Genomic DNA, 26,918 nt, shown 5'->3' with positions numbered 1-26,918 from the left:
ATTGAACAGCCAGAGGGTGGTTGCCGCGGATCAGTTGGTCTGAAGAAACTGCTTCTGCCCTGTTTAATGCCCGGAATATCATGGGTAAAGGTGATGTTGAACATGGATCAGCATCTGGAGCTATAATGTTGTTGTCATTACAGAGACTTAGTTGAGAGAGGGACAGGAATGGGTGCTTAATGTCCCAGGGTTTTGATGTTTTAGGAAAGATAGTGAGGGAGGTGAAAAGTGGTGGTGGGGGGGTTTCACTACAAATCAAGAACAATGCCACTGCTGCACTCAGAGGGGATGTAATGGAGGACTCGTCCACTGAGTCTATATGGGTAGAACTCAAAAAATAGGAAGGGAGCAATCATACTACTGGAATTGTAATAGCCACCAGAACATTGAGGAACTAATTTCCAGGCAGATTAAGGAAAGGTGTAAATACAGTAGGGATATTGTCATGGAGATCTTTTATGTTTCATCTGGGACCTTCTTAGTTCAAGAGGTTTAGCTGGGGCAGAATTTGTTAATTGCATCCAGGAAGGTTTTTTAAATCATGTCCAACAAAAGGAAGGGCAAAACTGGATCTGGTGTTGGATAATGAGTCTGGCCAGATGACCAAACTCTCAGTGAGTGAGCATTTAGAGAAGTAACCAAAACCTACAGACCTTACAGGGGAGTATTAAACTGGAGCAGGACAAATTGCAAGGAACCTTGGGGAGTTAATTGTGAACAGCTAAATTTGGGCAGGTCCATGTCTGACATATGCAAGGTGTTTAAAGACCAACTACACAGAGTACAGGACAGGCAGGTTCCAGTCTGAAGGAAGGACAAGGATGGCAAGGTAAGAGATCCTTGGATGTCAAGAGGGGTGATGAATTTAGTAAAGGAATAAAAGGATGTAAAGTTCAGAAAGCAGGAATCAAACAGAACCCTGGAGTCATAGAGTAATAGAAAATAACAGCACAGAAACAGGCCCTTTGACCCATTTAGTCCATGCTGAAACATTTGAACCGCCTACTCCCATCGACCTGTACTGAGAAGATAGCCCTCCATACCCCTCCCGTCCATGTGCCTATCCGAACTGCTCTTAAATGTTGAAATTAAGCGCCAATGCACCACTTCCACTAGCAGCTTGTCCCACACTCTCTTTACCCTCAGAGTGAAGAGGTTTCCACTTATGTTCCCTTTAAACATTTTACCTTTCACCCTTAACCTATGACCTCTAGTTGTAGTCCCACCGAATCTCAGTAGAAAAAGCCTGCTTGCATTTACCCTCACTATACCTCTCATAATTTTGTGTACCTCTATCAAATCTCCTCTCAATCTTCTACTTTACAAGGAATAAAGTCCTTACCTATTCAATCATTTCATATAACTCAGAACCTCCAGACCCAGCAACATCCTTTTAATTTTCTCTGTACTCCTTCAACTTTATTGACATCTTTCATGCAGGTAGGTGACCAAAACTGCAAACAATTCTCCAAATTAGGCCTCACTAATGTCTTATACAACTTCAACAAAACATCCCAACTCCTGTACTCAGTACATTTATGAAGGCCAATATGCCAAAAGATTTATTTATAGGACCATATCAACCTGTGAGACCACTTTCAATGAATTAGGCAATAAATTCATCTCCCCCATCTCTTTTAGCTCTACACATGGATTGCCATTCTGCTCTTCCAGAGGACCAATTTTGTTCCTTGTGATCCTTTTGCTCTTAACATATCTGTAAAATTCCTTAGAATTCTTCATCACCTTGTCTGCTAGGACAACCTCATGCCTTCTTTTAGCCCTCCTGATTTCTATCTTAAGTGTTCTCTTGCATTTCTTACACTCTATCAGCACCTCATTTGTTCCTACCTGCCTATACCTGGAATGCATCTCTTTTTTTTCTTAACCAGGGCCTCAATATCTTTTAAAAAACAATGATCCCTACATCTTTCATCTTTACCTTTTATTCTGACAGGCACGTACAAGATTTGTATTCTCAACACAAAATAATCTGCAGATGCTGGGGTCAAAGCAACACTCACAACATACTGGAGGAACTCAGCAGGTCAGGCAGCATCCATGGAAAAGATCGGTCGATGTTTCAGGCCGGAACCCTTTGTCAGGACTGTAGAGGGAAGGGACAGAGACCCTATAAAGAAGGTGGGGGGAGGGTGGATAGGAGAAGGCTGGTAAGTTCCAGGTGAAAAACCAGTAAGGGGGAAGATAAAGGGGTGGGAGAGGAGAGGCAGGGAGGTGAAAGGCAGGAAAGGTGAGGAAAGAATAGGGGAAAACACAATGGGTAGTAGAAGGAGGTGGAACCATGAGGGAGGTGATAGGCAGCTGGGGGAGGGGGCAGAGTGACATGGGGATAGGGGAAGGGAAGGGGAGGGAACTACCGGAAGTTGGAGAATTCTATGTTCATACCAAGGGGCTGGAGACTACCTAGGCGGTATATGAGGTGTTGCTCCTCCAACCTGAGTTTAGCCTCATCATGGCAGTAGAACATGATGCCACCCACTTCAACTCTGCTTCCCACTCCCATTCAGATATGTCCATACGTGGCCTCCTTTACTGCCATGATGAGGCTAAACTCAGGTTGGAGGAGCAACACCTCATATGCTGTCTAAGTAGTCTCCAGCCCTTTGGTATGAAAATAGAATTCTCCAACTTCCGGCAATTCCCTCCCCCTCCCTTCCTCTATCCATATGTCACTCTTCCCCCTCCCCCAGCTGCCTATTACCTCCCTCATGGTTCCGCCTCCTTCTACCCATTGTGTTTTCCCCTATTCCTTCTTCAACTTTCCTGCCTATTACCTCCCTGCCTCCCCTCCCCCACCCCTTTATCTTTCCCCTTACTGGTTTTTCACCTGGAGCCTACCAGCCTTCTCCTTCCCACCCTCCCCCCACCTTCTTTATAGGGCCTCTGTCCTTTCCCTCTTCAGTCCTGACGAAGGGTTCCGGCCCGAAACGTCGACCGATCTTTTCCACGGATGCTGCCCGACCTGCTGAGTTCCTCTTTGTATTCTCAAGATTTCACTTCTGAAGGCCATTCACTTATCAAGTACAAAGTGTGTACATCTTTGCCAGAAAACAACCTGTCCCAATCCACACTTGCCACATCTTTTCTGATACATTCAAACTTGGCCTTTCTCCAATTTAGAATCTCAACACACAGACCAGGCCTATCTTTTTGCATATTTACTTTGAAACTAATAACATTGTGATCACTGGATGCAAAGTGTTCCCTTACAAAAACTTCTATCACCTGCCCTGTCTCATTCCCTAATAGGAGTTCAAGCATAACACACTCTCCCATTGGGACTGCTATGTACTATTCAAGAAAACTTTCCTGAACACATTTGCCAAACTCTATCTCATTTAGTCCTTTTATAGTATGGGGTCCCAGTCAATTTGTGGAAAGTTAAAATCACCTACTATAACAACCTTGTGTTTCTTGCAGTAGCCTGCGATCTCATTACGAATTTGTTCCTCAAAATCTCTCGTCTGTTGGGTGGTCTGTAACATAGCCCCATTAATAAGTTACAAAGAAACCAGAAAAGCATTCAACAAGGGAATTAGGAAAGCTAAGAGGGGCCATGGAAAGTCCTAGGCAAATAGGATTAAAGAGAATTCAAAGGTATTCTATATGTGCATCAGGAACAAAAGGATAACTAGGAAGAGGGTAGATCTATCAAGGATAAAGAAGGGTGGGGAATGTTTGCTTGGATGCAAATGATGTGAGTGAGGTCCTTGAATTCGTCCATCGTCATCAATGAAGACTTCAACACCATTAGTACTTGTTACGAAGTCGAGTTGCTAGCTCGACACTCAAACCGGCACGGATGGAAAGCGTACCCAGGAGCAACCCGACTGGATTCGAACTCGGAACTTTCCTGGAGTCCGGCGCTGATGTCACTGCGCCACCAGCTGGCTTTGATGGTGCTGAGACTCGCGCTTGATTTGGATTTAAGTGAGGAAGAGTTGTGCAGAATCCGCCTCACTCTCTCTTCCCAATTCCCATCTGGATCCAGTGGCAAGACAAGAGTCGAGATGGCTGGAGATGGGACTAGGCGCAGTGGATAACCAGGACATCTTCTGTGTCTTGTCGTGCTCTACGCATTCCATGACGCTCGCAGAGACCGCCTTCTTGACCGTTGGACCATCTTGTCTGCTCAATCTGCCGGAGTCTGTCTTCACATGCTGGGATAGACAACTCCCTATCTCACCGAGGGTTTGAGACCTGTCGACTACCCTCACCTGGTTTAGCCGGCTTGTCGAAGCTGTTCCCCGGGGTGTGGCCGCTGTCGCATGCAAACAGCAACGGGGAGCCACAGGTGAGAGCTGAGTTCCAGGTGGGGACCAAAGGTGGACAAACCGCCCTGAAAAGGACGCGACATGTTCCCCCCACCAGAGGTGCTACCCCTTCCTGACACCCCATACACCCTTAATGAGGACTTTAATGAGCATCTTACATCAGTATTTACCAAGGAGAAGGACATGGAGGATAGGAAGATCAGAGACAAGTGTATTAACATGATAGGGCATTTCGAAGTAAAGGAGGATGTAGCATTGGGTCTCTTAAAGAGCATTAAGATGAATAAGTCACCAGGCCCTGATGGGATATATTCCAGGCAAGTGAAGAGTTTGCTGGGACTTTAGCCAGTATCTTGGTGACCTTTCTAGCCACAGGTATACTAGATACTACTATCTAGATTGGTCTTTTTTAACCAGGTGACTGGGTGATGAATGAAGGTAGATCTGTGGATGTTGGTACATAGATTCTAGAAGATGTTTGACAAGATCCCTCATGGGAGGCTCATCCAGAAGATTAAGGTTCATGGGATCAATGATGAATTAGCTGTTTGATTTCAGAACTGACTTGCCAATAGAAGACAGAGTGTAGTTTTTGAAGGGGCTTATCCTATCTGCCGTTCTGCAGGGATCTGTACTGGGACCTCTTCAGTTTGTGATGCATACAAATAACCTGGGTGAAAGTGTAGATGGGCAAGTTAGTAAGTTTGCAGATGATACAAAGTTTAGTGGTGTTGTAGATAGTGAGAAGACTAGCATAGCATACAGTGGGATATAAATCAGTTGCAGATATGGACAGAGAAATGTCAGATGGAGTTTAACCCGGCCAAATGTGAAGTGTTGCACCTTGGTGAGTCAAATGTAAAGAGACAGTATATATTAAGGGCAAGACCCTGAACGGTGTTGATGAGCAGAGGAATTTTGATGTCCAACTCCATAGCTCCCTGAAAATAGCTACACAGGTTGATAGGGTGATTAAGAAGGCATATGACATGCTTGCATTTGTTAGCCGAGGCACTGAGTTCAAAGGTCATGAAGTTATGTTGTAGCTTGATAAAACACTAGTTGGGCCTCTTCTAGAATACTACATGGAGTTCTGGTCTCCCCATTATAGGAAGGACATCGAGGCTTTGATGTGCAGAAGAACTCCAAGACCTGGGCCTCAATACCCCCTAGTGCAATTGGATCCTGGATTTCCTCACTTGCAGACCCCGCAGTTAGCAAAAACAGCTCCTCTACAATCTCCATCAGCACAGGTCTGACACAGGGATGTGTGCTTAGCCCCTGCTCTACTCACTTTACACCAATGACTGTGCGGATAAGTACAACTCCAACACCATATACAAATTTGCTGATGATGCCACTTTTGTAGGCTGTATCAAAGGTGGTGATGAATGAGCATAGAGGAGGGAGATTGAAAATTTGGCTGAGTAGTGTAATAACAACAACCTCTCACTTGTGTCAACAAGACCAAGAACTTGATTTTAGCCTTTGGGAGAGAGAAACCAGAGATCTATGAGTCAATACTCATCAGAGGATCAAAAGTGGAGAGGGTCAGTAACTTTAAATTCCTGGGTGTTACTATCTCAGAGGACCTGTCCTGGACTCATCACATAAACATAATTGCACAGAAAGCATGATAGCGCCACTACCTCCTCAGGAGTCTGTGAAGATTCAGCATGTCATCAGAAACCTTGGTAAACTTCTATAGATGTGTGATGGAAAGGGTACTGACTGGCTGCATTATGGCCTGGTATGGGAACATCAATGCCTTTGAATGGAAAATACTACAAAAAGTAGTGGATTCAGCCCAGTACATCACAGGTAAAGCCCTCCAAACAATTGAGGACATCTACATGAAATGTTGCCATAGAAAAGCAGCATCCATCATCAAAGATCCTCATCACCCAGGCCATGCTCTTCTCTTGCTACTGCCATCGGGTAGAAGGTACAGGTGCCTCAAGACTCACACCACCATTTTCCAGAACAGTTACAACCCCTCAACCATCAGGCTCTTGAACAAAAGGTTTCATGCTCTCGTTATTTATTGCTATTTATTTATATTTGCCCAGTTGGTTGTTTATTGATCCCGTTTACAGTTACTGCTCTATCTCAGGGTTGTATGTGCTGACATGTATGTACTCTGATAATAAATTTTACTTTGAACTTTGAACTTTAGAAACTTACCAGGACACTGCTTGGAATAGAGTGCGTGTATTATAAGGAGAGGTTGGACAAATTTGGGTTATTTTCTCTGGAGGAGTGAAGGCTCAGGGGAGATCTGATAGAGCTTTATAAGATTATGAGAAGGATAAGTAGACAGACAGTATCTTTTTCCCAGGGTTGAAATGTCTAATACCAGCCGACACACGCATAAGGTGAGAAGGGTAGTTCTAAATGAGATGTGAGAGGCAATTTTTCTAAACAGAGTGGTGGGTACCTGGACTGCACTGGTGTTAAAGGCAGATTTTTTAGAAATCCATTAGATTTAAATCTTATTAGGGATTTTTAAGAGATGTTTAAGATAGGCACAGGAAAGTGGAAGGATGTGGATCTGGATACAGAAGAGATTGGTTTAGTTAGACATTTGATTACTAATTTAATTGATTCAGAACAACATTACAGACCATAGGCCCTGTTTCTGTGCTGCAGTAGTCTATGTTCTTCTACCCCTCACATTCTATCTAGTCATGCTCTTGTACCTTATTGTTTACTGCATTTTCTCTGTAGATGTTACAATTTACTCTGCATTCTTGTTGTTTTACCTTGCACTGCGTACTGATTTGATCTGTATGAATAATATGTAAGATGAGCTCTTCATTTGTGTCTTGGTACATACATGTGACAAGAATAAAGAAAGCAATTCTAATGTTCATGCATTATTGTCCCTGCTCCCATTTTCAGAGTGTACCTGTCTTCTTAAGTTCTCATTGCGATAATGACATTTATTCTCTACGCATAATTTTGTGCAACATTCTAAATAAAGACATCTTGAATTTATTCATTGCTTGCCAACATCTTTGGCACAGTGAGCTTCTCCACCTTCATTAGAAAGATGATTCATTACAGTTGAATCCAAACAAATGTGCAGCATTTTTGCTGATACTGGGAAGATCAGCATTTCCTTTCGTCATTGACAAGACAGTCATTTGTAAATTTATTTTCCACCAACTTTATTCTGAAGTATTTGGAGCACTTACCAGGAGGCAAGACATGGAGCGAGAGAATGAGTGTTTAAAACAAGTAGGTCTTGGCACTTGCTGGTGTGTTCCACTTACCAGAAACCTAAAAGAGGCACATTTCCAAATTATTAGTTAATAATTGTTTGGCTAATTAGCTAATAGACACCAACCAATGAAAATAAGCTAGGGTCAAGTGGTTGGCCATTTTGGAGCGGCTATTGTGTGTGTGGTCACTGTTAGAGTGGAGAATTGAGACCTTTGTGTGAAGAGGTGGAGTTAGTGGCCCAGGTTTGGGTAGTGAGAGCAGCTCTTTAAAAAACCAAAGGTTTCTGTGAGAAGGTAAAGTTAATTGTGTTGTCTGTAAATTCTCACTCCTTGATTCAGAATAGGCAGGATTTATGTCAAGGGATTCCACATAGTTGTGAGAATAGTAGGATAGTGCTAATGGTGCTAGGGCAATGCTAACATAGAAAACCTACAGCACAATACAGGTCTTTTGGCCCACAAAGCTGTGCCGAACATATCTTTACCTCAGAAATTACCTAGGGTTACCCATAGCCCTCTATTTTTCTGAGCTCCATGTACCTGTCCTGGGGTCTCTTAAAAGACCCTATCGTATCCGTCTCCACCACCATCGCCGGCAGCCCATTCCACACACTCACCACTCTCTGCGTAAAAGAACTTACCCCTGACATCTCCTCTGTACCTTCTTCCAAGCACCTTAAAACTGTGCCTTCTCATGCTAGTTATTTCAGCCCTGGGAAAAAGCCTCTGACTATCCACATGATCAATGCCTCTCATCATCTTATACACCTCTATCAGGTCACCTCTCATCTTCCATTGCTCCAAGGAAAAAAAGCCAAGTTCACTCAATCTATTCTCATAAGGCATGCTCTCCAATCCAGGAAACATCCTTGTAAATCTCCTCTGTACTCTTTCTAGGGTCTCTACATCCTTCCTGTAGTGAGGCAACCAGAACTGAGCACAGTACTCCAAGTGGGGTCTGATTAGGGTCTTACATAGCTGCAACATTATCTCTCGGCTCCTAAACTTAATCCCATGATTGATGAAGGCCAATACACCGTATGCTTTCTTAACCACAGAGTCAACCTGTGCAGCAGCTTTGAGTGTCCTATGGACACTGACCCCAAGATCCCTCTGATCCTCCACACTGCCAAGAATCTTACCATTAATACTATATTCTGCCATAATATTTGACCTACCAAAATGAACTTATCTGGGTTGAACCCCATCTGCCACTTCTTAGCCCAGTTTTGCATCTTATCAATGTCCTGCTGTAACCTCTGATAGTCCTCCATACTATCCACAATGCCCCCAACCCTTGTGTTATCAGCCAATTTACTAACCCAACCCTGCACTTCCTCATCCAGATCACTTATAAAAATCACGAAGAATAGGGGTCCCAGAACAGATCCCTGAGGCACACCACTGGTCACCGACTTCCATGCAGAATATGACCCATCTACAACCAGTCTTTGCCTTCTGTGGGTAAGCCAGTTCTGGATCCACAAAGCAATGTCACCTTGGATCCCATGCCACCTTACTTTCTAAATAAGCCTTGCATGGGGTATCTTGTCAAATGCCTTGCTGAAATCTATAACACTACATCTACTGCTCTACCTTCGTCAATGTGTTTGACACATCCTCAAAAAATTCTATCAGGCTCATAAGGCACGACCTGCCTTTCACAAAGCTATGCTGACTATTCCTAATCATATTATGCCTCTCCAAGCATTCATAAATCCTGCCTCTCAGGATCTGCTCCATCAACTTACCAACCAGTGAAATAAGACTTACTGGTCTATAATTTCCTGGGCTATCTCTACTCCCTTTCTTGAATAATGGAACAACATCCGCAACCCTCCAATCCTCTGGAACCTCTCCCGTCCTCATTGATGATGCAAAGATCATTGCCAGATGCTCAGCAATCTCCTCCCTCGCCTCTCACAGTTGCCTGGGGTACATCTTGTCCGGTCCCGGTGATTTATTCAACTTAATGCTTTCCAAAAACTCCAGCACATCCTCTTTTTTAATATCTACATGCTCAATCTTTTCAGCCCAATGTAAGTCATCCCTACAATTGCCAAGATCCTTTTCCGTAGTGAATATTGAAGCAAAGTACTCATTAAGCACCTCTGCTATCTCCTCTGGCTCCGTACACACTTTTCCACTGTTACACTTGATTGGTCCTATTCTCTCACATCTTATCCTCTTGCTCTTCACATACTTGTAGAATGCCTTAGTGTTTTCCTTAATCCTTTCCGCCAAGGTCTTCTCTCGGCCCCTTCTGGCTCTCCTAATTTCTTTCTTAAGCTCCTTCCTGCTAGCCTTATAACCTTCTAGATCTCTATCATTACCTAGTTTTTTGAACCTTTCATAATCTCTTCTTCTTGACTAGATTTACAACAGCCTTTGTACACCATGGTTCCTGTACCCTACCATTCTTTCCCTGTCTCATTGGAATGTAGCTCTGCAGAACTCCACGCAAATATCCCCTGAACATTTGCCACATTTCTTCCGTACATTTCCCTGAGAACATCTGTTGCCAATTTATGCTTCCAATTTTCCTGGTATTTAGACCATAAGATATAGGAGCAGAATTAGGCCATTTGGCTCATTAAGTCTGCTCCACCAATCAATCATGACTGATCTTTTTTCTTCCCTCCTCAGCCCCACTCCCTGGCCTTTTCCCCATAAGCTTTGATGCAGTGGCCAATCAAGAGCCTGTCAAACTCTGCCTTAAATACACCCAATGACCTGGCCTCCGTAGCTGCCTGTAGTAACAAATTCTACAAATTCACTATCCTCTGGCTAAAGAATTTTCTCCGCAGCTCTTTTTTAAATGGATGCTCCTCTATCCTGAGGCTGTGCCCCTTTGTCCCAGATTCTCCCACCATGGGAAACACCTTTTTCACATCTGCTCTGTCAAGGCTTTTCAACATTCGAAAGGTTTCAATGACATCCCCCTCATTCTTCTAAATTCCAGTGAGTAGAGACCCAGAGCAATCAAATGTTCCTCATATGATAAACTTTGCATTCCTGGAATTATCCTTGTGAACCTTCCCCAAACTCTCTTTAATGCCAGCACATTGTTTCTTAGATAAGGAGCCCAAAACTGTTCACAGTACACAGAAGGTGAGGCCTCACCAATGCCTTATAAGTCCTCACCATCATATCCCTACACACTTGTATTCTAGACCTCTTGAAATGAATGTTAACATTGCATTTGCCTTCCTCACCACCAACTCAATCTGAAGTTAACCTTTAGGGTGTTCTGCATAAGTACTCCAAAATGTCTTTGCATCTCAGATTTCTGGATTTTCTCCCCATTTAGAAAATAGTCCGCATATTTATTTCTTCTATCAAAGTGCATGACCATGCATTTTTCAACATTGTATTTCATTTGCCGCTTTCTTGCCCATTCTCCTAACATTGTCCAAGTCCTCCTGCAACTTTCCTGTATCCTCAACAATACCTGCCCCTCCACCAATTTTTGTATCATCTGCAAACTTAGAAACAAAGCCATCTATTCCATCATCTAAATCATTGATATAGAGCATAAAAAGGAACGGTCCCAACACTGACCCCTGCAGAAAACCACAGGTCACTGGCAGCCAATCAGAAAAGGATCCTTTTATTCCCAGTTGCTGCCTCCTACCAATCAGTCAATGCTCTAACCACGCCAGTAACTTTCCTGTAATACCAAGGGCTCTTAACTTGGTAAGTAGCCTCATGTGTGGCACTTTGTCAAAGGCCTTCTGAAAATCCAAATATACAACATTCACTGCATCCCCTTCATCTATCCCACTTGTAATCTCCTCAAAGTATTTCAACAGGTTTGTCAGGCAAGATTATCCCCTTAGGAAACCATATTGACTTTGTCCTATCTTGTCCTGTGTCACCAGTACTCCATAAGGTCATCCTTAACAATTGACTCCAATATCTTCCTAACCACTGAGGTCATACTAACTGGTCTATAATTTCCTTTCTGCTACCTCCCTTCTTTCTTAAGGAGTGGAGTGACATTTGTAATTTTCCAGAGCTCCGGAACCATGCCAGAGTCCAATGATTCTTGAAAGATCATTACTAATGCCTCCACAATCTCTACCACCACCTTTTTCAGAACCCGGGTGCAGTTCATCTGGTCCAGTTAACTTATGCACCTTTAGGCCTTTCAGCATTTTGAGCACCTTCTCTCTTATAATAGTAACTGCACTCACTTCTCCTCCCTCACACCCTTCAACACCTGGCACACTGCTAGTGTCTTCCATGGTGAAGACAGATGCAAAATGGTCATTTAGTTCATCTGCCATCTCCTTATCCCCCATTATTATTTCTCCGGCCTTATTTTCTAGCAGTCCTATAATCCACTTTCATCTCTCTTTTATTTTTTATATACTTGAAAAAACTTTTTTTTATCCACCTTGATATTGTTTGCTAGTCTGCTTTCATATTTCATCTTTCCCTCCTAATAATTCTTTTAGTTGCTTTCTAATTTTTGCTTTGTTGTATGCCCTTTTTTTTGCTTTTACATTGGCTTTGACTTCCCTTGTCAGCTACAGTTGTACTATTTTGCCACTTAAGTATTTCTTTGTTTTTGGAATACATCTACCCTGCACCTTCCTCATTTTTCCCAGAAACATAAGCCATTGCTGCTCTGCTGTCATCTCTGCTAGCATCTCCTTCTAATTTACTTTAGCCAACTCCTCTCTTATACCAACGTAATTTCCTTTACTCCACTGAAATACTGCTACATCAAACTTTACTTTCTCCGCATCAAATTTCAAGTTGAACGCAATCATATTGTGATCACTGTCTCCTAAGGATTCCTTTACCTTAAGCTCAGTAGTTGTCTCTGGTTCATTATATAACACCCAATCCAGTACAGCTGATCCCCTAGTATTCTCAATGACAAGCTGCTCTAAAAAGCCATTTCATAGGCATTCAATAAATTCACTCTCTTGAGATCCATTACCAATCTGATTTTCCCAATCTACCTGCATGTTAAAATCCCCCATGACTTTAATAACATTGCCTTTTGACACACCTTTTCTATTTCCCATTGTAATCTGTAGTCTGCCTCTCAGCTACTATTTGGAGGCCTATATATAACTATCAGAGTTCTTTTACCCTTGCAGTTTCTTAACTCAACCCACAAGAAGTCAACTTCTTCTGATCCTACGTCATACCTTTCTAATGTTTTGATGCCATTCTTTATCAGCAGAACCACGTCAACCCTTCTGCCTACCTTCTACCCCTCTGATACAATGTGTAACCTTTGCCATTCAGCTCCCAACTACGACCATCCTTCAGTCCCGATTCATTGCTGGCCGTAACGTCATTCTAGACAATCTGTAAAAGTGCAACAAGATCATCCACCTTATTTCTTATACTCCATGCATTGAGGTATAACACTTTGAGTACTGTATTTGCTACCCTTTTTGATTTTCCATCCCTAAAGCACCTATACTCATCCTGCTGGCTGCAATTTTATTCTATCATCTGCGTGCCCTTCCTGACAGTCTGACTGCGCGCTCTTTGCCTTTTCACCATCCGTCCTATTCTGACGCCCCTCACTCCGGTTCCTGTACCTCTGCCAAATTAGTTTAAACCCTCCTGAACAGCTTTAAGAAACATGCCCATGAGAATATTTGTCCCCCTTGGGTTCAGGTGCAACCTGTCTCTTTTGCACTGAACCTTCCACAGTGCAAAGGGCCTGGCTGGGTCAGAATTTGTGCAGTGTGATCAGGACAGTTTCCTCAGGCAATATATAGAGGACCCTTCTTGGGAAGGAGTAATACTGGCCTGCCTCTTAGGAAATGAGGGAGGCCAAGTAAATTAAGTGTCACTTAGGATGTACCTTTGGTCCAGTGACCACAAATAACTTTAAAATAGTCATAGAAAACGTCTTCAGGTTGAAGTTCTGAACTCGAACAGTGCCAACATAGAGGTCATTAGGCAGGATCTAGCTGAGATCAACTGGGTAACTCTACTTACAGGTAAAGGAATAGTTGGAAGGAGGGAGGATTTGAAATGGGTCATGTTGAGGGTGAAGGGTAGCCATACAAAGTTCAGTGAATCCTAGCTGTTGAGAGATTTTGAGGCTCTGGTAAGGAAGCATAGAATGCTTCCAGGCAGTTATGTATTAATAAATCCTTAAACAGATATAGAAAGTTTAAGAGCAGGCTTTAGAGGGAAATCAACAGGGCAAAAAGAGGGCATGAAATGGATTTGAGATGCAGGGTTGAAGGTAACGCCAAGAACTTCTTCAGATACATTAGCAGATATAAATAAGATTTTGCTGAAATAGAATGTTATTTTTGAGTTTATTAGATGCTAACCTAGATGCCAATGGTTTACACATGCAATTTACCTGCAGTAATTGCTTGTTGGAATCGTATAATGTTTACCTGCAGGAAATTTAACTGTTTTTATTTATCTGTGTATATTTACTTGTTTGAACGGAACAACATGATAACTGCAGTGATTTTTTTTTTCAGTTTCGCTCCTTATTCACTATGTCACGCCATCGAATCTGTAATAAACCCATGGAGCTAGTATGCTAAACCGTGAATCTCATGTCATTTTGGAATGGAGTTTGGCTGACTGTCTAGTTGATGTTGTAATACCTCAGCAAGGGTAGTACAAAGACAGACCAGAGAACTACAGGCTGGTGAGCCTGCCTTCAATTGTGGGGAAGTTACTGGAGGGAATTCTGAGGAAAAAGATTTAACATCACTTGGATAAGTCAAAGCCTGATCAGGAATAGTCAGCATGTGAAAGGTCATGGCTGATGAATCTCTTAGGGTTTTTTTGAACAGGTAACTAAGTGGGTAGAGACTGGTGGGCAGTTGACGTTGTCAAAGGCCTTACTAAAGTCCATATAGACAAGGTTCTGCATGACAGACTGATCTGGAAGATTAGGGTGCATTGGATTTGGTGGGAACTAGCGAGATAGATTTTTGCTAGTCTTCTGGAACTTCACCAGTGGCTAGCAACAAAGCAAATGTCTCTACCAGGGCCTTCATAATTTCTTCCCTTCCCTTCTCATAAGGTCTTCGGGTGCACCTGGTCTGACCCTGAGAATTTGCTGACCTTAATGTGTTTCAAGTCTGGGCACTGAGTTTAGGAGTGAGGCCATTATTGTTGCAGTTATATATAGTGTCTTTGGTAAGGCTGCTTTGGCAGGTCACCTTATTGTAAGAAAGACACAATCAAATAGGAGAGGGTGCAGAAGAGATTTACAAAGGTGAGCCTGAATTAGTGGGCCTGAGTTAGAGAAGAGGTTGGCCATGCTGGATCTTTACTCCCTGGAGTGTAGGAGAATGACAGGTAACCTCAGCAGTTTATATAATCGTGATGGTTAAAGATAAAGTGGGCAGTCATAGTCTTTTCCCCAGGGTTGAGTAGTCCAAAGCTAGAGGACACGGATACATGATAAGCCAGAAGAGATTTAAAATAGACCTGAGGGATAACTTCTTTACACAAAGGGTATTGGATATCTGGAATGAGCTGCCAGATGAAGTGACTGAGGTGGGTAAAATTGTACCATTTAGGAGGCATTTGGATAGGTACGTGGAGGGGAAGAGTTTGAAAGGTTAATGGCCAAACGTAGGCAACTGGGACTCACAGGGAAAATGCCGTGGTTGGCATGGTCCAGCAGGGCTGAAGGGCCTATTTACACCCAGTGTTATTCTACGACTCCATAACCCTACAGAAACCTAATTCTGATGCTCAGCTGCCAAATTGAAACCATATTTCAAAGGCCTGGTCCCTAATGTCGCTGCTCAAGTATTCCCTTTGGAGAAGTCATGTTCTAAAGGCTATTAGTAATTAATTACTGAGAATTTCCTTTAGATCCTTAACTGTTTGTAAATTCCCAAGTTCTGCCCCACTGGAGAAGTACATGTGGAAACAATTTGTTCAGAACAATTTTGTCCCATCCACTCATGATCATAAATATTTACAACTAATGGCTTTTTAGTATCCCTTTTTTTCTGAACAAGCACAGCATCAGATTTACAACTTGTTTCCACATTCCAAGACATCATAGTCAATTAACCCACTCTTTCATGGGGTATTTGCACCATGTCCTGCATTTCCTGCTATCCACCATATCTGTCACTGACGGTAATCCACCCAGCATTTAGGAAAGGCAATCTCCCCTTCTGAAATTTAAGTTTGTTGTTTCTAATTGTTTTCTCAACCTATATATTCTTAAGTAATTTAATTTTAATTAAATATTCCAGCAGTTTTAAGATAATTGCCTGTGTTTACTGATTTAAGTTATTATATCACATCAGCCATTCTTTACTCCTCCAATACACTATTCTTGTCATTGAATACACTATTTAATAAAATCCTTTGTTTAATTACCCTCGGGTTGATCAGGTATACCTTACCTGATCACAGAACCTTTGTTCTCTTTTGTGTTTCCTAGTTGTTTAATACTTTATCATATTTTTCAACTGATTTTTAACCAATTCAGGATTTTCCTCAGTCTCAGCACAGGTCCCCCAGAGAGCAATGTCCTCTGACCCCTAGACCCCTTTTTGTACTCTCTGCAACTGCATGCTCTGACTCTATCTAAACGTTTGCACGTCATACCACTGTAGTGGGCCAAATCTCACATAACGATGACTTAGTACAGAAGGAGACTGAGAGCCAAGTAACATAGTGCCATGACAACAGCATTTCCCTCAACGTCAGCAATCCAAAAGATCTGGTCATTGATTACAGGAACTGGATCGGGGGAGGGGTTGCATACGCTCCTGATTATGTCAATGGTGCAGAGGTCGGGAGGGATAAAAGCATCAAGTTTCTAGGAGGGTGTATCACCAATAACCTGTTCTGGCCCAACCATGACTAAGAAAGTTCACCAGTGATTCTACTTCTTTAGGCTGCCAAAAAAATAATTGTTATGTCCTCTTTGAACCTCACCAGGTTTTATTGATGTATCATGGAAAGAATCCTACATGGATGCAACATGCCTTTGTATGTCAACTGTTCTGCCCGTGACCACAAGAAACTACAGAAATTGTCAACACAGCCCGACACAGCACAGAAACCAGTCTCCCTTCTGTGGACTCTGTCTATGCTTCTTACTGCCTCAGTAAAGCAGGCGGCATCATCAAAGATCCCACCTATGTACACATTCTTTGTTCTCTTTCTCCAATCAGTCAGATGATACAAAAGTCTGATGGTAGATGCTACCAAGCTCAGGTCATCTTCTGAGCAGGACACTATTATAAGACTATTGAACAGTCATCTAGTATAATGAGATGGGTTCTAGACCTTGCAAGCTCCCTCATTATGCATGTGCACCTTATTGTCTGTCTGCAGTGCACGTCCTCTGTAGTTGTAAAGCGTTATTCTTCATTATGTTATTGTTTTCCCTTCTCGATGCACTGTTTTAATGAAATGATCTGTATGGAAGACATGCAAAGCAAGTTTTTCACTGTCCTTAGGTACATGTAACAGTAATAAACTAATTCAATTCTTTGGATGAAGTATTTGTTTAATATCCCCTATCAATGGTCTTGCACCTTATTGAGCCATTTTCCATTTATCTATTCATATTTTTGTGGAAATAGTTCAATCTTCCTTGTTATTTTTTTATTTCTCTCTCCATAGTATCTTCCTCCTACATTCCTCTCTTCACTTTTTTTTCTTAATTTCATGCCTTACTGATAGAAAGCAATAAAGCTTAGAAACAAGCCCTTTGGCCCAACTAGTCCATGCTGATCAAGGTATTTCCACTTGCTTGCATTTGGCCCATATCCCTCTGAGCCTTTTATTTCTATGTACCTGTCCAATTGCCTTTCTAAGCATTGTAATTACACCTATGTCTACCGCTTCTTCTGTCATGTGGTGTTCTTTAGTATGCTTATAGTGCCTAGACCTCTCTTATCTGTTTGCTTATTTACGCAGAATGTTCTGAAGTCTAGAGTATTGCCTTTTTAAATGGATTGCCTTATTTAAAATTTTCACATTCTCCCTTTTAAACTGTCCCACTCACTATCTGCTCTCCTGCCTGCAAGGCTTTCATTAAAGCTGAACTCAGTTTCTTAGACGTCATCTTTTGAGAATCTGCCTCATGCCAATTTCTTCCTCTCACTGTAATGTTTTCCTATAATCTTATACACCTAAACTATGGTTATAGTTCCCAAGACAACACTTGTTATTAGCAAATATATGTTGTTAGTCATAATTTGATCAAAAATTACTTCTCCAAGATCTTTTTACATACAGCTTAAAGAAGGATTCCTAAGCACATTTAGAGAATGTAATTCTATTTTCTTTGTACCACCGTACTCAGTAACTGATGTCTCCTCCGGCAATAATTTTAGAATTCCCATTGACCTCCTTTTATTGTCCGCTCTTCTCCCCAGGAACTGGAAGCCTAGCTCAAGTAATGTGAAGGGAATTATTGTTTATCTCTTATCTCAAACGATGTTGAATCCATCAGCACCTTGTCACGTCCTCCTCTTAAAAATAGAAGTAGGAGAAGGTCATTCAGCTCAATCATTGCTGATCTCCCACCCCTATACTGTTTTCTTACTCTCTTCCAACATCTCTCCACTGTTACTTAATTAGCCATAATCCTTTGTTTCAGTTTTTATGCTTCCGGTCTTAGCGGGAATGTCACAAGCAAGAGCTTCTTTTCTCAATCCCTGCTCTGTTGTTCTTGGAAGTCCTTCAATAATTTACCTTTACTTTATTAGTAATTTATTACACTTACTTAGAATTCTTGAACTTTGATTCTTTTTTCATCAATTTGCTGCTCCTTGGTAACATTGTTCATATCTATCCTGCTTATACCGTACATGGCTCCACCTCACCATCCGTTTTCATAGCCCACACGTATTCTGTCAAATATTTGTTCATTAATGGACCTGTGAAATCCTTATCTTCTAAATTAGAGGTCTACGCAAATGAAAGTTGTTTGGGGCAACAGTGCATCCTCCCCATGTATTTCCCACTTCACTAAAATTCCCACTCCCTCATTTCTCAATTTCAGTCTTCTTGATTTGTTTATCTTCATTCAGTTTTCAACTGAGTATCTGTTAGTGTTAGTAAATTTTCATCTTCCTTTGTCAAAATACTTTCTAAGCCACCCAGTTAATTTCCCACACTCTCTGCACTGCAGTACGTTGACTTTATCTTCACTTTTGTTTATGTGTAAAGCTACCACTTTTCATTTTCATGCAGTCTGACATTTTATTCCCTTATCTCAGTCTTTTTCTTCTTTTAACAGAGAAGCCAAGCTGTTGAGACAAAAATCCCAGTAGGGGAAGCCTGAATTTTTTCCCACGCTTTTTATGATTGCATTCCAGCTGTAAGGAGCTAACAGATGGCCGTAGATTGCCATGAATCTTCCGTGCCTTGGAACGATGCATTGTTTTAAAATGATTGGAGTACTAAGAGTCTCACTATCTAAATTCAGATTAGTTTATTTATCACATGTATGTAGAAACATAAAGTGAATTTTATTGTCTGAATTAACAACCTAAGAATCCACGTTAAGCAGATGAAGCTGGAACTGGATGAACTCCAGATCATTCGGGAGGCTGATAGATAGGACATATAGAGAGGTAGTTACACCCAAGGTACAGGGCACAGGAAACTGGGTGACAATCTGAAAGAGGAAATGGATTAAGGAGACGGTGCAGAGTACTCCTGTGGCCATCCCTCTCAACAACAGGGGGATACTGTTTGCCAGGGGGAGGTTTGACTTAACAGAGGAAAGTCACAGTGGTTGAGTCTCTGGCACTGAGTCTGTCTCTGTGTCTCAGAGGGAAGGGGGGGAGATGAGGTGCGCTGTGATGATAGAGGCTTCATTATTTAGGGAAACGGACGGTGGGTTTTTGTGGGTGAAAATGAGGTTCCTGGATGGTATGTTGCCTCCTGGGTGCCAGGGTTTGGGACAGCTTAGATCGAGACCTCGTATTCTTAAGTGGGAAGGTGAACAGCCAAAGGCCGTGGTCCATGTAGGCACCAATGGCATGGATAGGGTGAGTGATGAGGTTCTGTGTAGAGAGTTCAGGGAGATAGGCGCTAACTTAAAGGGACAGGACCTCCATGGTTGTAACCTCAGGATTGCTACCCATGCCATGTGCTAGTGGGGCCAGAGCAAGGAAGATTATACAGTTTAACACTTGATTAAGGAGTTGGTGTGGGCGGGAGGGCTTTGGATTTTTGGATCATTGGGCTCTCTTCCAGGGAAGGTGGGATCTGTACAGAAGGAACTGTTTGCACCTGAACTGGAGGGGGACTAATATTCTAGTGGGGAGGTTTGTCAATACTGCAGGGCGGGGTTTAAATTAGAGTTGCAGGGGGAGGCAACAGTTAGTGGAGAGATTGTGGAGGCAGATGTTGGGAAGACTTCAGACAAAGTAAGGAATCAAAAGGTTGAGCGTGGTGCAGCTAGAGTCCTGAGCTGCATATATTTCAATGCAAGAAGTATCACAGGAAAGGCGGATGAGCTTGCAGCATGGATCAACACCTGGAATTATGATGTTGCGGCCATTAGAGAGACTTGGTTGTAGGAGGGGTAGGACGGGCAGATCAATATTCTGGGGTACCGTTGTTTTAGATGTGACAGAGTGGGGGGATTAAAGGAGGAGGAGTCAGGGAAAATGTTACGGCGATGTTCAGTCAGGACAGACTGGAGAAATCAACTCGTGAGGCATTATGGGTGGAACTGAGAAATAAGAAAGGTATGACCACATTAATGGGGCAATATTATAGACCACCAAACTGTGAGGGATTTGAAAGAACAAATTAGTAAAGAGATTGCCGATTGCTGCAAGAAACATAACGTGTTTTATAGTAGGTAATTTTAACTTTCCATGAATTAACTGGGAATTTCATACTGTAAAAGGACTAGATGGAATCGAGATTGTCAAATGTGTTCAGGAAAATTTTCTCTTCATCATTACATAGAAATCCTAATGAGAGAGCTTGCAATAGTGGATCTGCTATTAGGGAATGAGACAGGGCAGGTGACAGACGTTTCAAAGTAAATAAGCAAAAAGATACATCTGGTCCGTGGGTTGAGATTCTAAGTTGGAGAAAGGCCAATTTTGATGGTATCAGAAGTTATCTCAAAAGTATGGATTGGGATAGGCTGTTTTCTGGCAAAAGTGTACTTGGAAAGTGCAGGGCCTTCAAAAATGAAATTTTCAGAGAACAAAGATTGTATGTTCCTGTCACAATAAAAGATAAAGATAAGAAGTGTAAGGAACCTTGGTTTTCAAGAGTTATTGAAGCCCTGGTTAAGAGAAGAAATGAGGTTCATTACAGGCATAGGCAAGTAGGAACAAATGAGGTGCTTATGGAGTATAAAAATGCAAGAAAGAAAGAAATCAGGAGGGCTAAGGGAAGGCATGAATTTGCTCTAGCAGACAAGGTGAAGGAGAATTCTAAGAGATTCTACAAGTATGTTAAGAGCAAAAGGATCACAAGGGTCAAAATTGGAAGACCAGAATGGTAACCTTTGTGTGGAACCAAAAGAGATCTTAAATAGATTTTTTTTGCATCTGTATTTACTCAGGAGACGGATACAGAATCTATAGAAGAGAGACAAAACAGCATTGACTTCATGGACTGAAACAGATTACAGAGGAGGAGGTGTTTGATACCCTGAGGCAGATCAGGATGGATGAATTCCCAGGGCCTTACGAGGTGTTCCCTCAGATCCTACGGAAGGTAAGTGCAGAAATTTCTGGGGCCTAGCAGAGATATTTAAAAAGCCTTAGTGACAGGAGAAGTTTCAGAGGATTGGAGGATAGCTAATGTTGTTTTATTCTTTTTAATAAGTCTCTAAACATAAGCCAGGAAATTATAGGCCAGTGAGTCTGACATCAGTGGCGAGAAAGTTATTGGAAGGTATTCTAAGGGACAGGAGATATAAGTACTTGGATAGACATGGACTGATAAGGATAGTCAGCATGGCTTTGTGTATGGTAGGTCATGTACAACCAATCTTATTGTTTTTTCTGAGGAAGTTACCAGGAATGTGGATGAAGGCTAGGCAATGGATGTTGTCTACATGGACTTTAGTAGGCATTTGACAAGGTCCCTGTATGGGAGGTTGGTTGAGAAGGTTCAGTTGTTTGGCATTCAGGATGAGGTAGTAAATTGAATTAGACTTTGGTTTTGTGGGAGAAGCCAGAGGGTGGTAGTAGATGGTTGCCTCACTGACTGGAGGCCTGTGACTAGTGGTGTGCTGCAAGGATTGGTGCTGGGTCCATTGTTGTTTGTCATCTATATCAACAATCTGGATGGTAATGTGGTTAACTGGATCAGAAAATTTGTGGATGACACCAAGACTGGAGGTGTAGTGAACAGTGAGGAAGGCTATTATGGCTTGCAGAGGGATTTGCATCAGTGGAAAAATGGGCTGAAAAATGGTAGATGGAATTTAATGCAGACAAGTGCCAGGTTTTGCACTTTGATAGGACTAACTAGGGTAGGTCTAACACAGTGAACAGTAAGGCACTGAGGAGTGTGGTAGAATAAAGAGGTCTGGGAATACAGGTCCATAATTTAAACAGCTATAATGTTCAGCTCCATTTTGCCAGTTAAAGTGTCCATTAATCGCTGATTAAAGCTTCAAGGAAGATTGAAACATTGGGGCAAATGTACATGGCAAGTGAGAGTTCAGCACTGACTGCCTTCATTTTGATTTCTGCCCGAGAAGGAATCTGTGAGCTGCGGCAGGCGGGTAGGCCTCTGCGCTCATGTGGTGTCCCACTCTTTCGATGAATGTTGGTGATATCAGAGAATGGCATCGTGGTTCTGCGTTTATGGACTGGACTGTTACGTTTATGGACTGTGGACATTTTCAAACTTACAGATTTTCTATTCTGTGTTTTTTAGCGCCCGTTCCTTTTCCGTTTTGTCGTGCAAGGGGAGGGGGTTTGGAAGGAGATGTTCTGTTGTGTTCTGTTAGTTACTTGTTTGGGGGAGGGGTTGTTTGTGGTCAATGTTTTTGTTCCATTTTGTGCAGGGGAGAGGGGGATTGACGATCAGAACGCTGTCTTTTTGTACAGGGGGGTGGGTTTGATGCCTGTGTACAATGGTGTTGAGGGCTCTGCCTGTGATGGACTAGGCTGTATCCAGAACTTTCTGTAGCCTTTCCTATTCCTGGTGGTTCCATATCAGGCCATGATGCAACCAGGTAGGATACTCTCCACTGCGCATCAATAGAAGTTGGTCAAAAGTGCCAAGGTTTGCACTCTGGAGAGACTGACACTCTGCATGGCTGCCTCCAGTAGGGTAAACTGAAAGTGGGAAGCACACATTGGCATACAACAAACAGACAGAGAGTAGCACTGAGCCCCCAGCTTCATTCTTCACTGCAAGTTTCAACTGGTAGGAAGGCAATGGTTGGTTTGAAAAGTAAGTTAAAATAAATACATTGTCCCGGCTCCCTCCTCTGATCCATTCTCCTTTTCCTCCTATGAATGAGAAATCCATCTCTAATATCCTACTGAACATTTCAACTTTGGGTACACAGTTTGGAGAAGGAAGAAAGGTCATTACACAACTAACAGCAGGAGATGGATCTTGACTTGATGGATCCTGCAGCGGAGGAGTAACTGAGCAAAGTGGAGTTAGACCATATCCCTGGTCCACATACCACAAGCAAATAAAGACAGATAAGTATTGCTTTAATCTATGATTCAATCTGATTTGAAACACAAATTTGAACTAAGGAACCAAAGTTCTAACCCATGCAAATAGCAGAACTTTAGTGATGAAAGTGCTGGTACAGGAGAACTTACTGCAATGGCAGACCCACTATTGAACTGAGCCAATAAACAAAACAAATACGAGATGTTATCAAGGCCAGCAAAATATTTTGTTGGAAAAGACCCAGTCAACATTTATCCTAATCACCGAGATTTCACTTATTTTTACCAGTGCATTCTTTGTACTCAATAATCAACTGATCTCTGGAGTGATGACAAGTAATATCTTAAAGCCACGAACTGGTCATGAGTTAACTCAACTGACAGCTGCATGCTTAAAAATAATTGTCACAGGCCTGGGTTTTGAGCGCCTATTACTAAAATCTATACTTGATTTTTATAATGTCTAATCAGACTAAATTAATATAGACGTACTCAGAATAACAGAAAAGATTATTAGGCTAAATTGTCTTTTTTTTAAAAATCACAAACACGAGGAATTCTGCAGATGCTGGAAATTCAAGCAACACACATTAAAGTTGCTGGTGAATGCAGCAGGCCAGGCAGCATCTCTAGGAAGAGGTACAGTCGAAGTTTCGGGCCGAGACCCTTCATCCTGATGAAGGGTCTCGGCCCGAAACTTCGACTGTACCTCTTCCTAGAGATGCTACCTGGCCTGCTGCGTTCACCAGCAACTTTGATGTGTGTTGCCTGGGCTAAATTGTACTGGCCCACTGTGTCCATATTGATCACCAAGTAACTACCTAACCAGATCCACATTTAACAGCACATGCTCCACAACCTGTCATTGCCTTAGGCAATTCAATGGCTCCAAGTGCTTGCTTGCAAGAATATTTGCCTCTACCGTCCATTCAGGTAACCTTTTAGATTGCAGCCACTTCCTGAGTGAAAATGATCATTAGATCCCCTCTGACTGCTCATCTCCATTAAGGGATAAAGTATCTAGTGAGCCACCTTATCTACCTCCCTCATAATTTTATATATCCCTGTCTCCTCTGCTGCAAGGAAAGCAAGCCCAGCCATTCAGGCCCTCCTTGTAACAGAATTGCTCCACTCCAGGCAACACCCTGCTGTATCCTTCCTATGGCGTGGCAAACAGAACTGTACTCAGTACTCCAAAAGTGTAGCCTAACCAAGTTTCCACAAAATCATATCATCATCTCCAAAGCCAGTATCCAATATGCCTTCTTCACCAATTCATCTACCTCTGCTTCCACCATCAGGGATCAATGGATCTATACACCACGGTCCCTCTGTTTCTACAATAACCCCTAGGGCCCTTCTCTTTATGCTAACTGCTTATTAGGCAGCTTATTAAAATTTTAATCACTTCACACTTACCAGGATTAAATTCCATCTGGCATTGCTCTGCTTAGTTTACCAGCTGATCAATGTCGTTCTCTGACCAGAGATGGTACGGAGGTAAGCTAAATTAACCTCTGTGCATTATCCAGATTTAATATTAGTAGTGCATTTTGTGAATTGCCACATTTTTTGCATTTTTTTTTCAGTAAAACTATGAAAACTATTGATGATCACAAACACTTTGCAGGATAGAGCAGCATTTTTACGGCCTCATCAGACAACACCTGTGTTTCTGTGGTAAGAATCTCACTTAATCCACAGCCTTCTCTTCATTCTCCTTTTCTGAATGCAGATATGCTGTTCATTCACCTGCCTCATTTGATGGCAATTTCCACCGTTTCATTTTTCACTGGATTACTCCACCGGATTTTTATGACTATTTAATATTTATTTTCTCTGGATTTGGATTTTCCCTTACAGTTCTCCACATCTACCCTCTTAGACTTAAATGATTTTTTAAAGACTTACATCAGGTAACTAGCCCAACTTCCTCCTCTGCCGCTCCCACCCACAAGCACCGTTGCAACCCTTCTCATTTCTTATTTCTTCTGCGCAAGTCTTGTCTTCAGTGTCTCTATATATAGTGCAGGTCAGAAATATTTATTGTGCAGGTATTTCAGGATTAGTCTAAGTTTCCATGCAGGATTAATCAAATATCCTTGCTTTTTGCCCCGTTCTTCTTAAAATGACCTTTGTTTTTTGCAAATTGTATCACCTTGTTAGCTACACAGGAATCCCTTGTGAATTATCTTTCTCCTCCTATTTATACAAAAGCCAGATCCCTAGGAAACTGAAAGAAAAGAGAGAACATGGTTTCTCCACATGATGTTGATTTGGGTCTTGTTCTAATGAGTTATTTATCTATTTTTGCCATACTTTCAATCTACATTTCCACTTCTTATAGAAATGGATGGAAAAGCAGAGTACTGGGGCACAGATCCATAAATTAGAATATAAAATGTAACAAGCAGTTATAAAGAAAACTGTATTTTCAATGCAATGTAAATTAAAATGTAAAATTATATATTATTTTTATCCCATACTGCCATAATATTACAGGCCAACATTGCCCTCTGTTGGATTCCATGAGCAAATCAGTCAAAGATTAGTGTCACTGGTTGGGGAAGATGGGTTCGTATTTTGAACTAATTACTGTGGGTTGTAGCTATGACAGACAAGGCAACTTCTTTTCCTTGTGATTCGTAGCTCATTGATTAGACAATTTATTGCTGAGTAAAATAAGCAATAATTTCACTTAAACACAACTCTGACATAAAGTATGATAAACTATTTTATTATTGTCACGTGTATTGGGGTACAGTGAAAAATCTTAGTTATATGTGCCATCTCTACAGATTATTTCATTATAACGTACATTGTGGTAGTACAAGGGAAAGTGATAACAGAACATAGAACAAGGTATTAGAGTTACAATGTGCAATACAGATAGACAATAACATTTAAGGCCATCTTGGAGTCATAGAATTTGATTTAAAAAAGAGTAAAGTAATTGAAATAGATGTAACGTATTTACCTGCAGAGAGCGGCTTGCAACGTGTCACCATTGATCTATTAATGTTAATTAAAATTATAGTAAGCAAACTGTGTGCCACCTTTTTGAATGAGGGCTGCTGCCTTAGATGTAGCAGCTGTGGTTGACATAAAGCTGAGGTGTCAGGTGAGAGGTATTTCTACCTCTCAGCTCAGATCATCACACATCCAGCCAGCTATCAGCAGTTATGTCCATCTACTGCAACCTCAAATTATCATGGATTGAAATGCATTGGTCCTTCTCATTCTCAGAACCATATCAGCCTTTTAGAAATTGTGATTATACTTATTGCAGCAGCAGTTGATAAGTATAAGTTCTGCAGTTTGTCTGACTACTTAAGTTCACATCTTGAAATTTGAAGCAATAAGCTACAAAGAATATCATAACCAACGACCAAACCCAGTCCATCAAAGGAAAATTCCTCCTCACCATTGAGAACATACAGGACATGCTCCCATTTTGCTGCTGCCATCTGGAAGGTGGAACGGGAGCTTAGTTGCACACTTACAGGTTCAGGAATAATTATTACTCTTCTACCATCAGACTTCTGAACTACTGCGGATAACTTCACTCACCCCAACACTGAACTGATTACACAAACTGTGGACTTACTTTCAAGGACTCAACAACTCCTGTTCTCAGTATTATTTATTTGTTTGTTTATTAATCATTATTTGGTTTGTTTTGTGAATGCACCGTTTGTCTTTTGCACATGAGTTGTTTGTCTGTTCTTGCATGTAGCTTTTCATTGATTCTGTTGTATTTCTTTTTATCAACTGTGAATGCC

General features: G+C 41.8%; 1 protein-coding gene across 1 annotated transcript in view; it reads left to right on the top strand.

Annotated features, from left to right (window-relative positions):
* Positions 1-21,756, top strand: part of plcl1 (phospholipase C like 1) — a 342,480-nt gene extending 320,724 nt beyond the window's left edge. Inside the window, exon 8 of the mRNA XM_072261611.1 lies at positions 21,051-21,756. Coding sequence (XP_072117712.1) covers positions 21,051-21,094 — 44 coding nt within the window. The 3' untranslated portion in view covers positions 21,095-21,756. The remainder of the gene's footprint in view (positions 1-21,050) is intronic.
* The last annotated feature ends 5,162 nt before the right edge of the window (positions 21,757-26,918 follow it).

This window comes from Mobula birostris, chromosome 6, assembly GCF_030028105.1.
Source record: "Mobula birostris isolate sMobBir1 chromosome 6, sMobBir1.hap1, whole genome shotgun sequence".
Lineage (NCBI taxonomy): Eukaryota > Metazoa > Chordata > Chondrichthyes > Myliobatiformes > Myliobatidae > Mobula > Mobula birostris.
The sequence above is the reverse complement of the archived record's forward strand: the minus strand, read 5'-3'. Positions and strand labels throughout refer to the sequence as shown.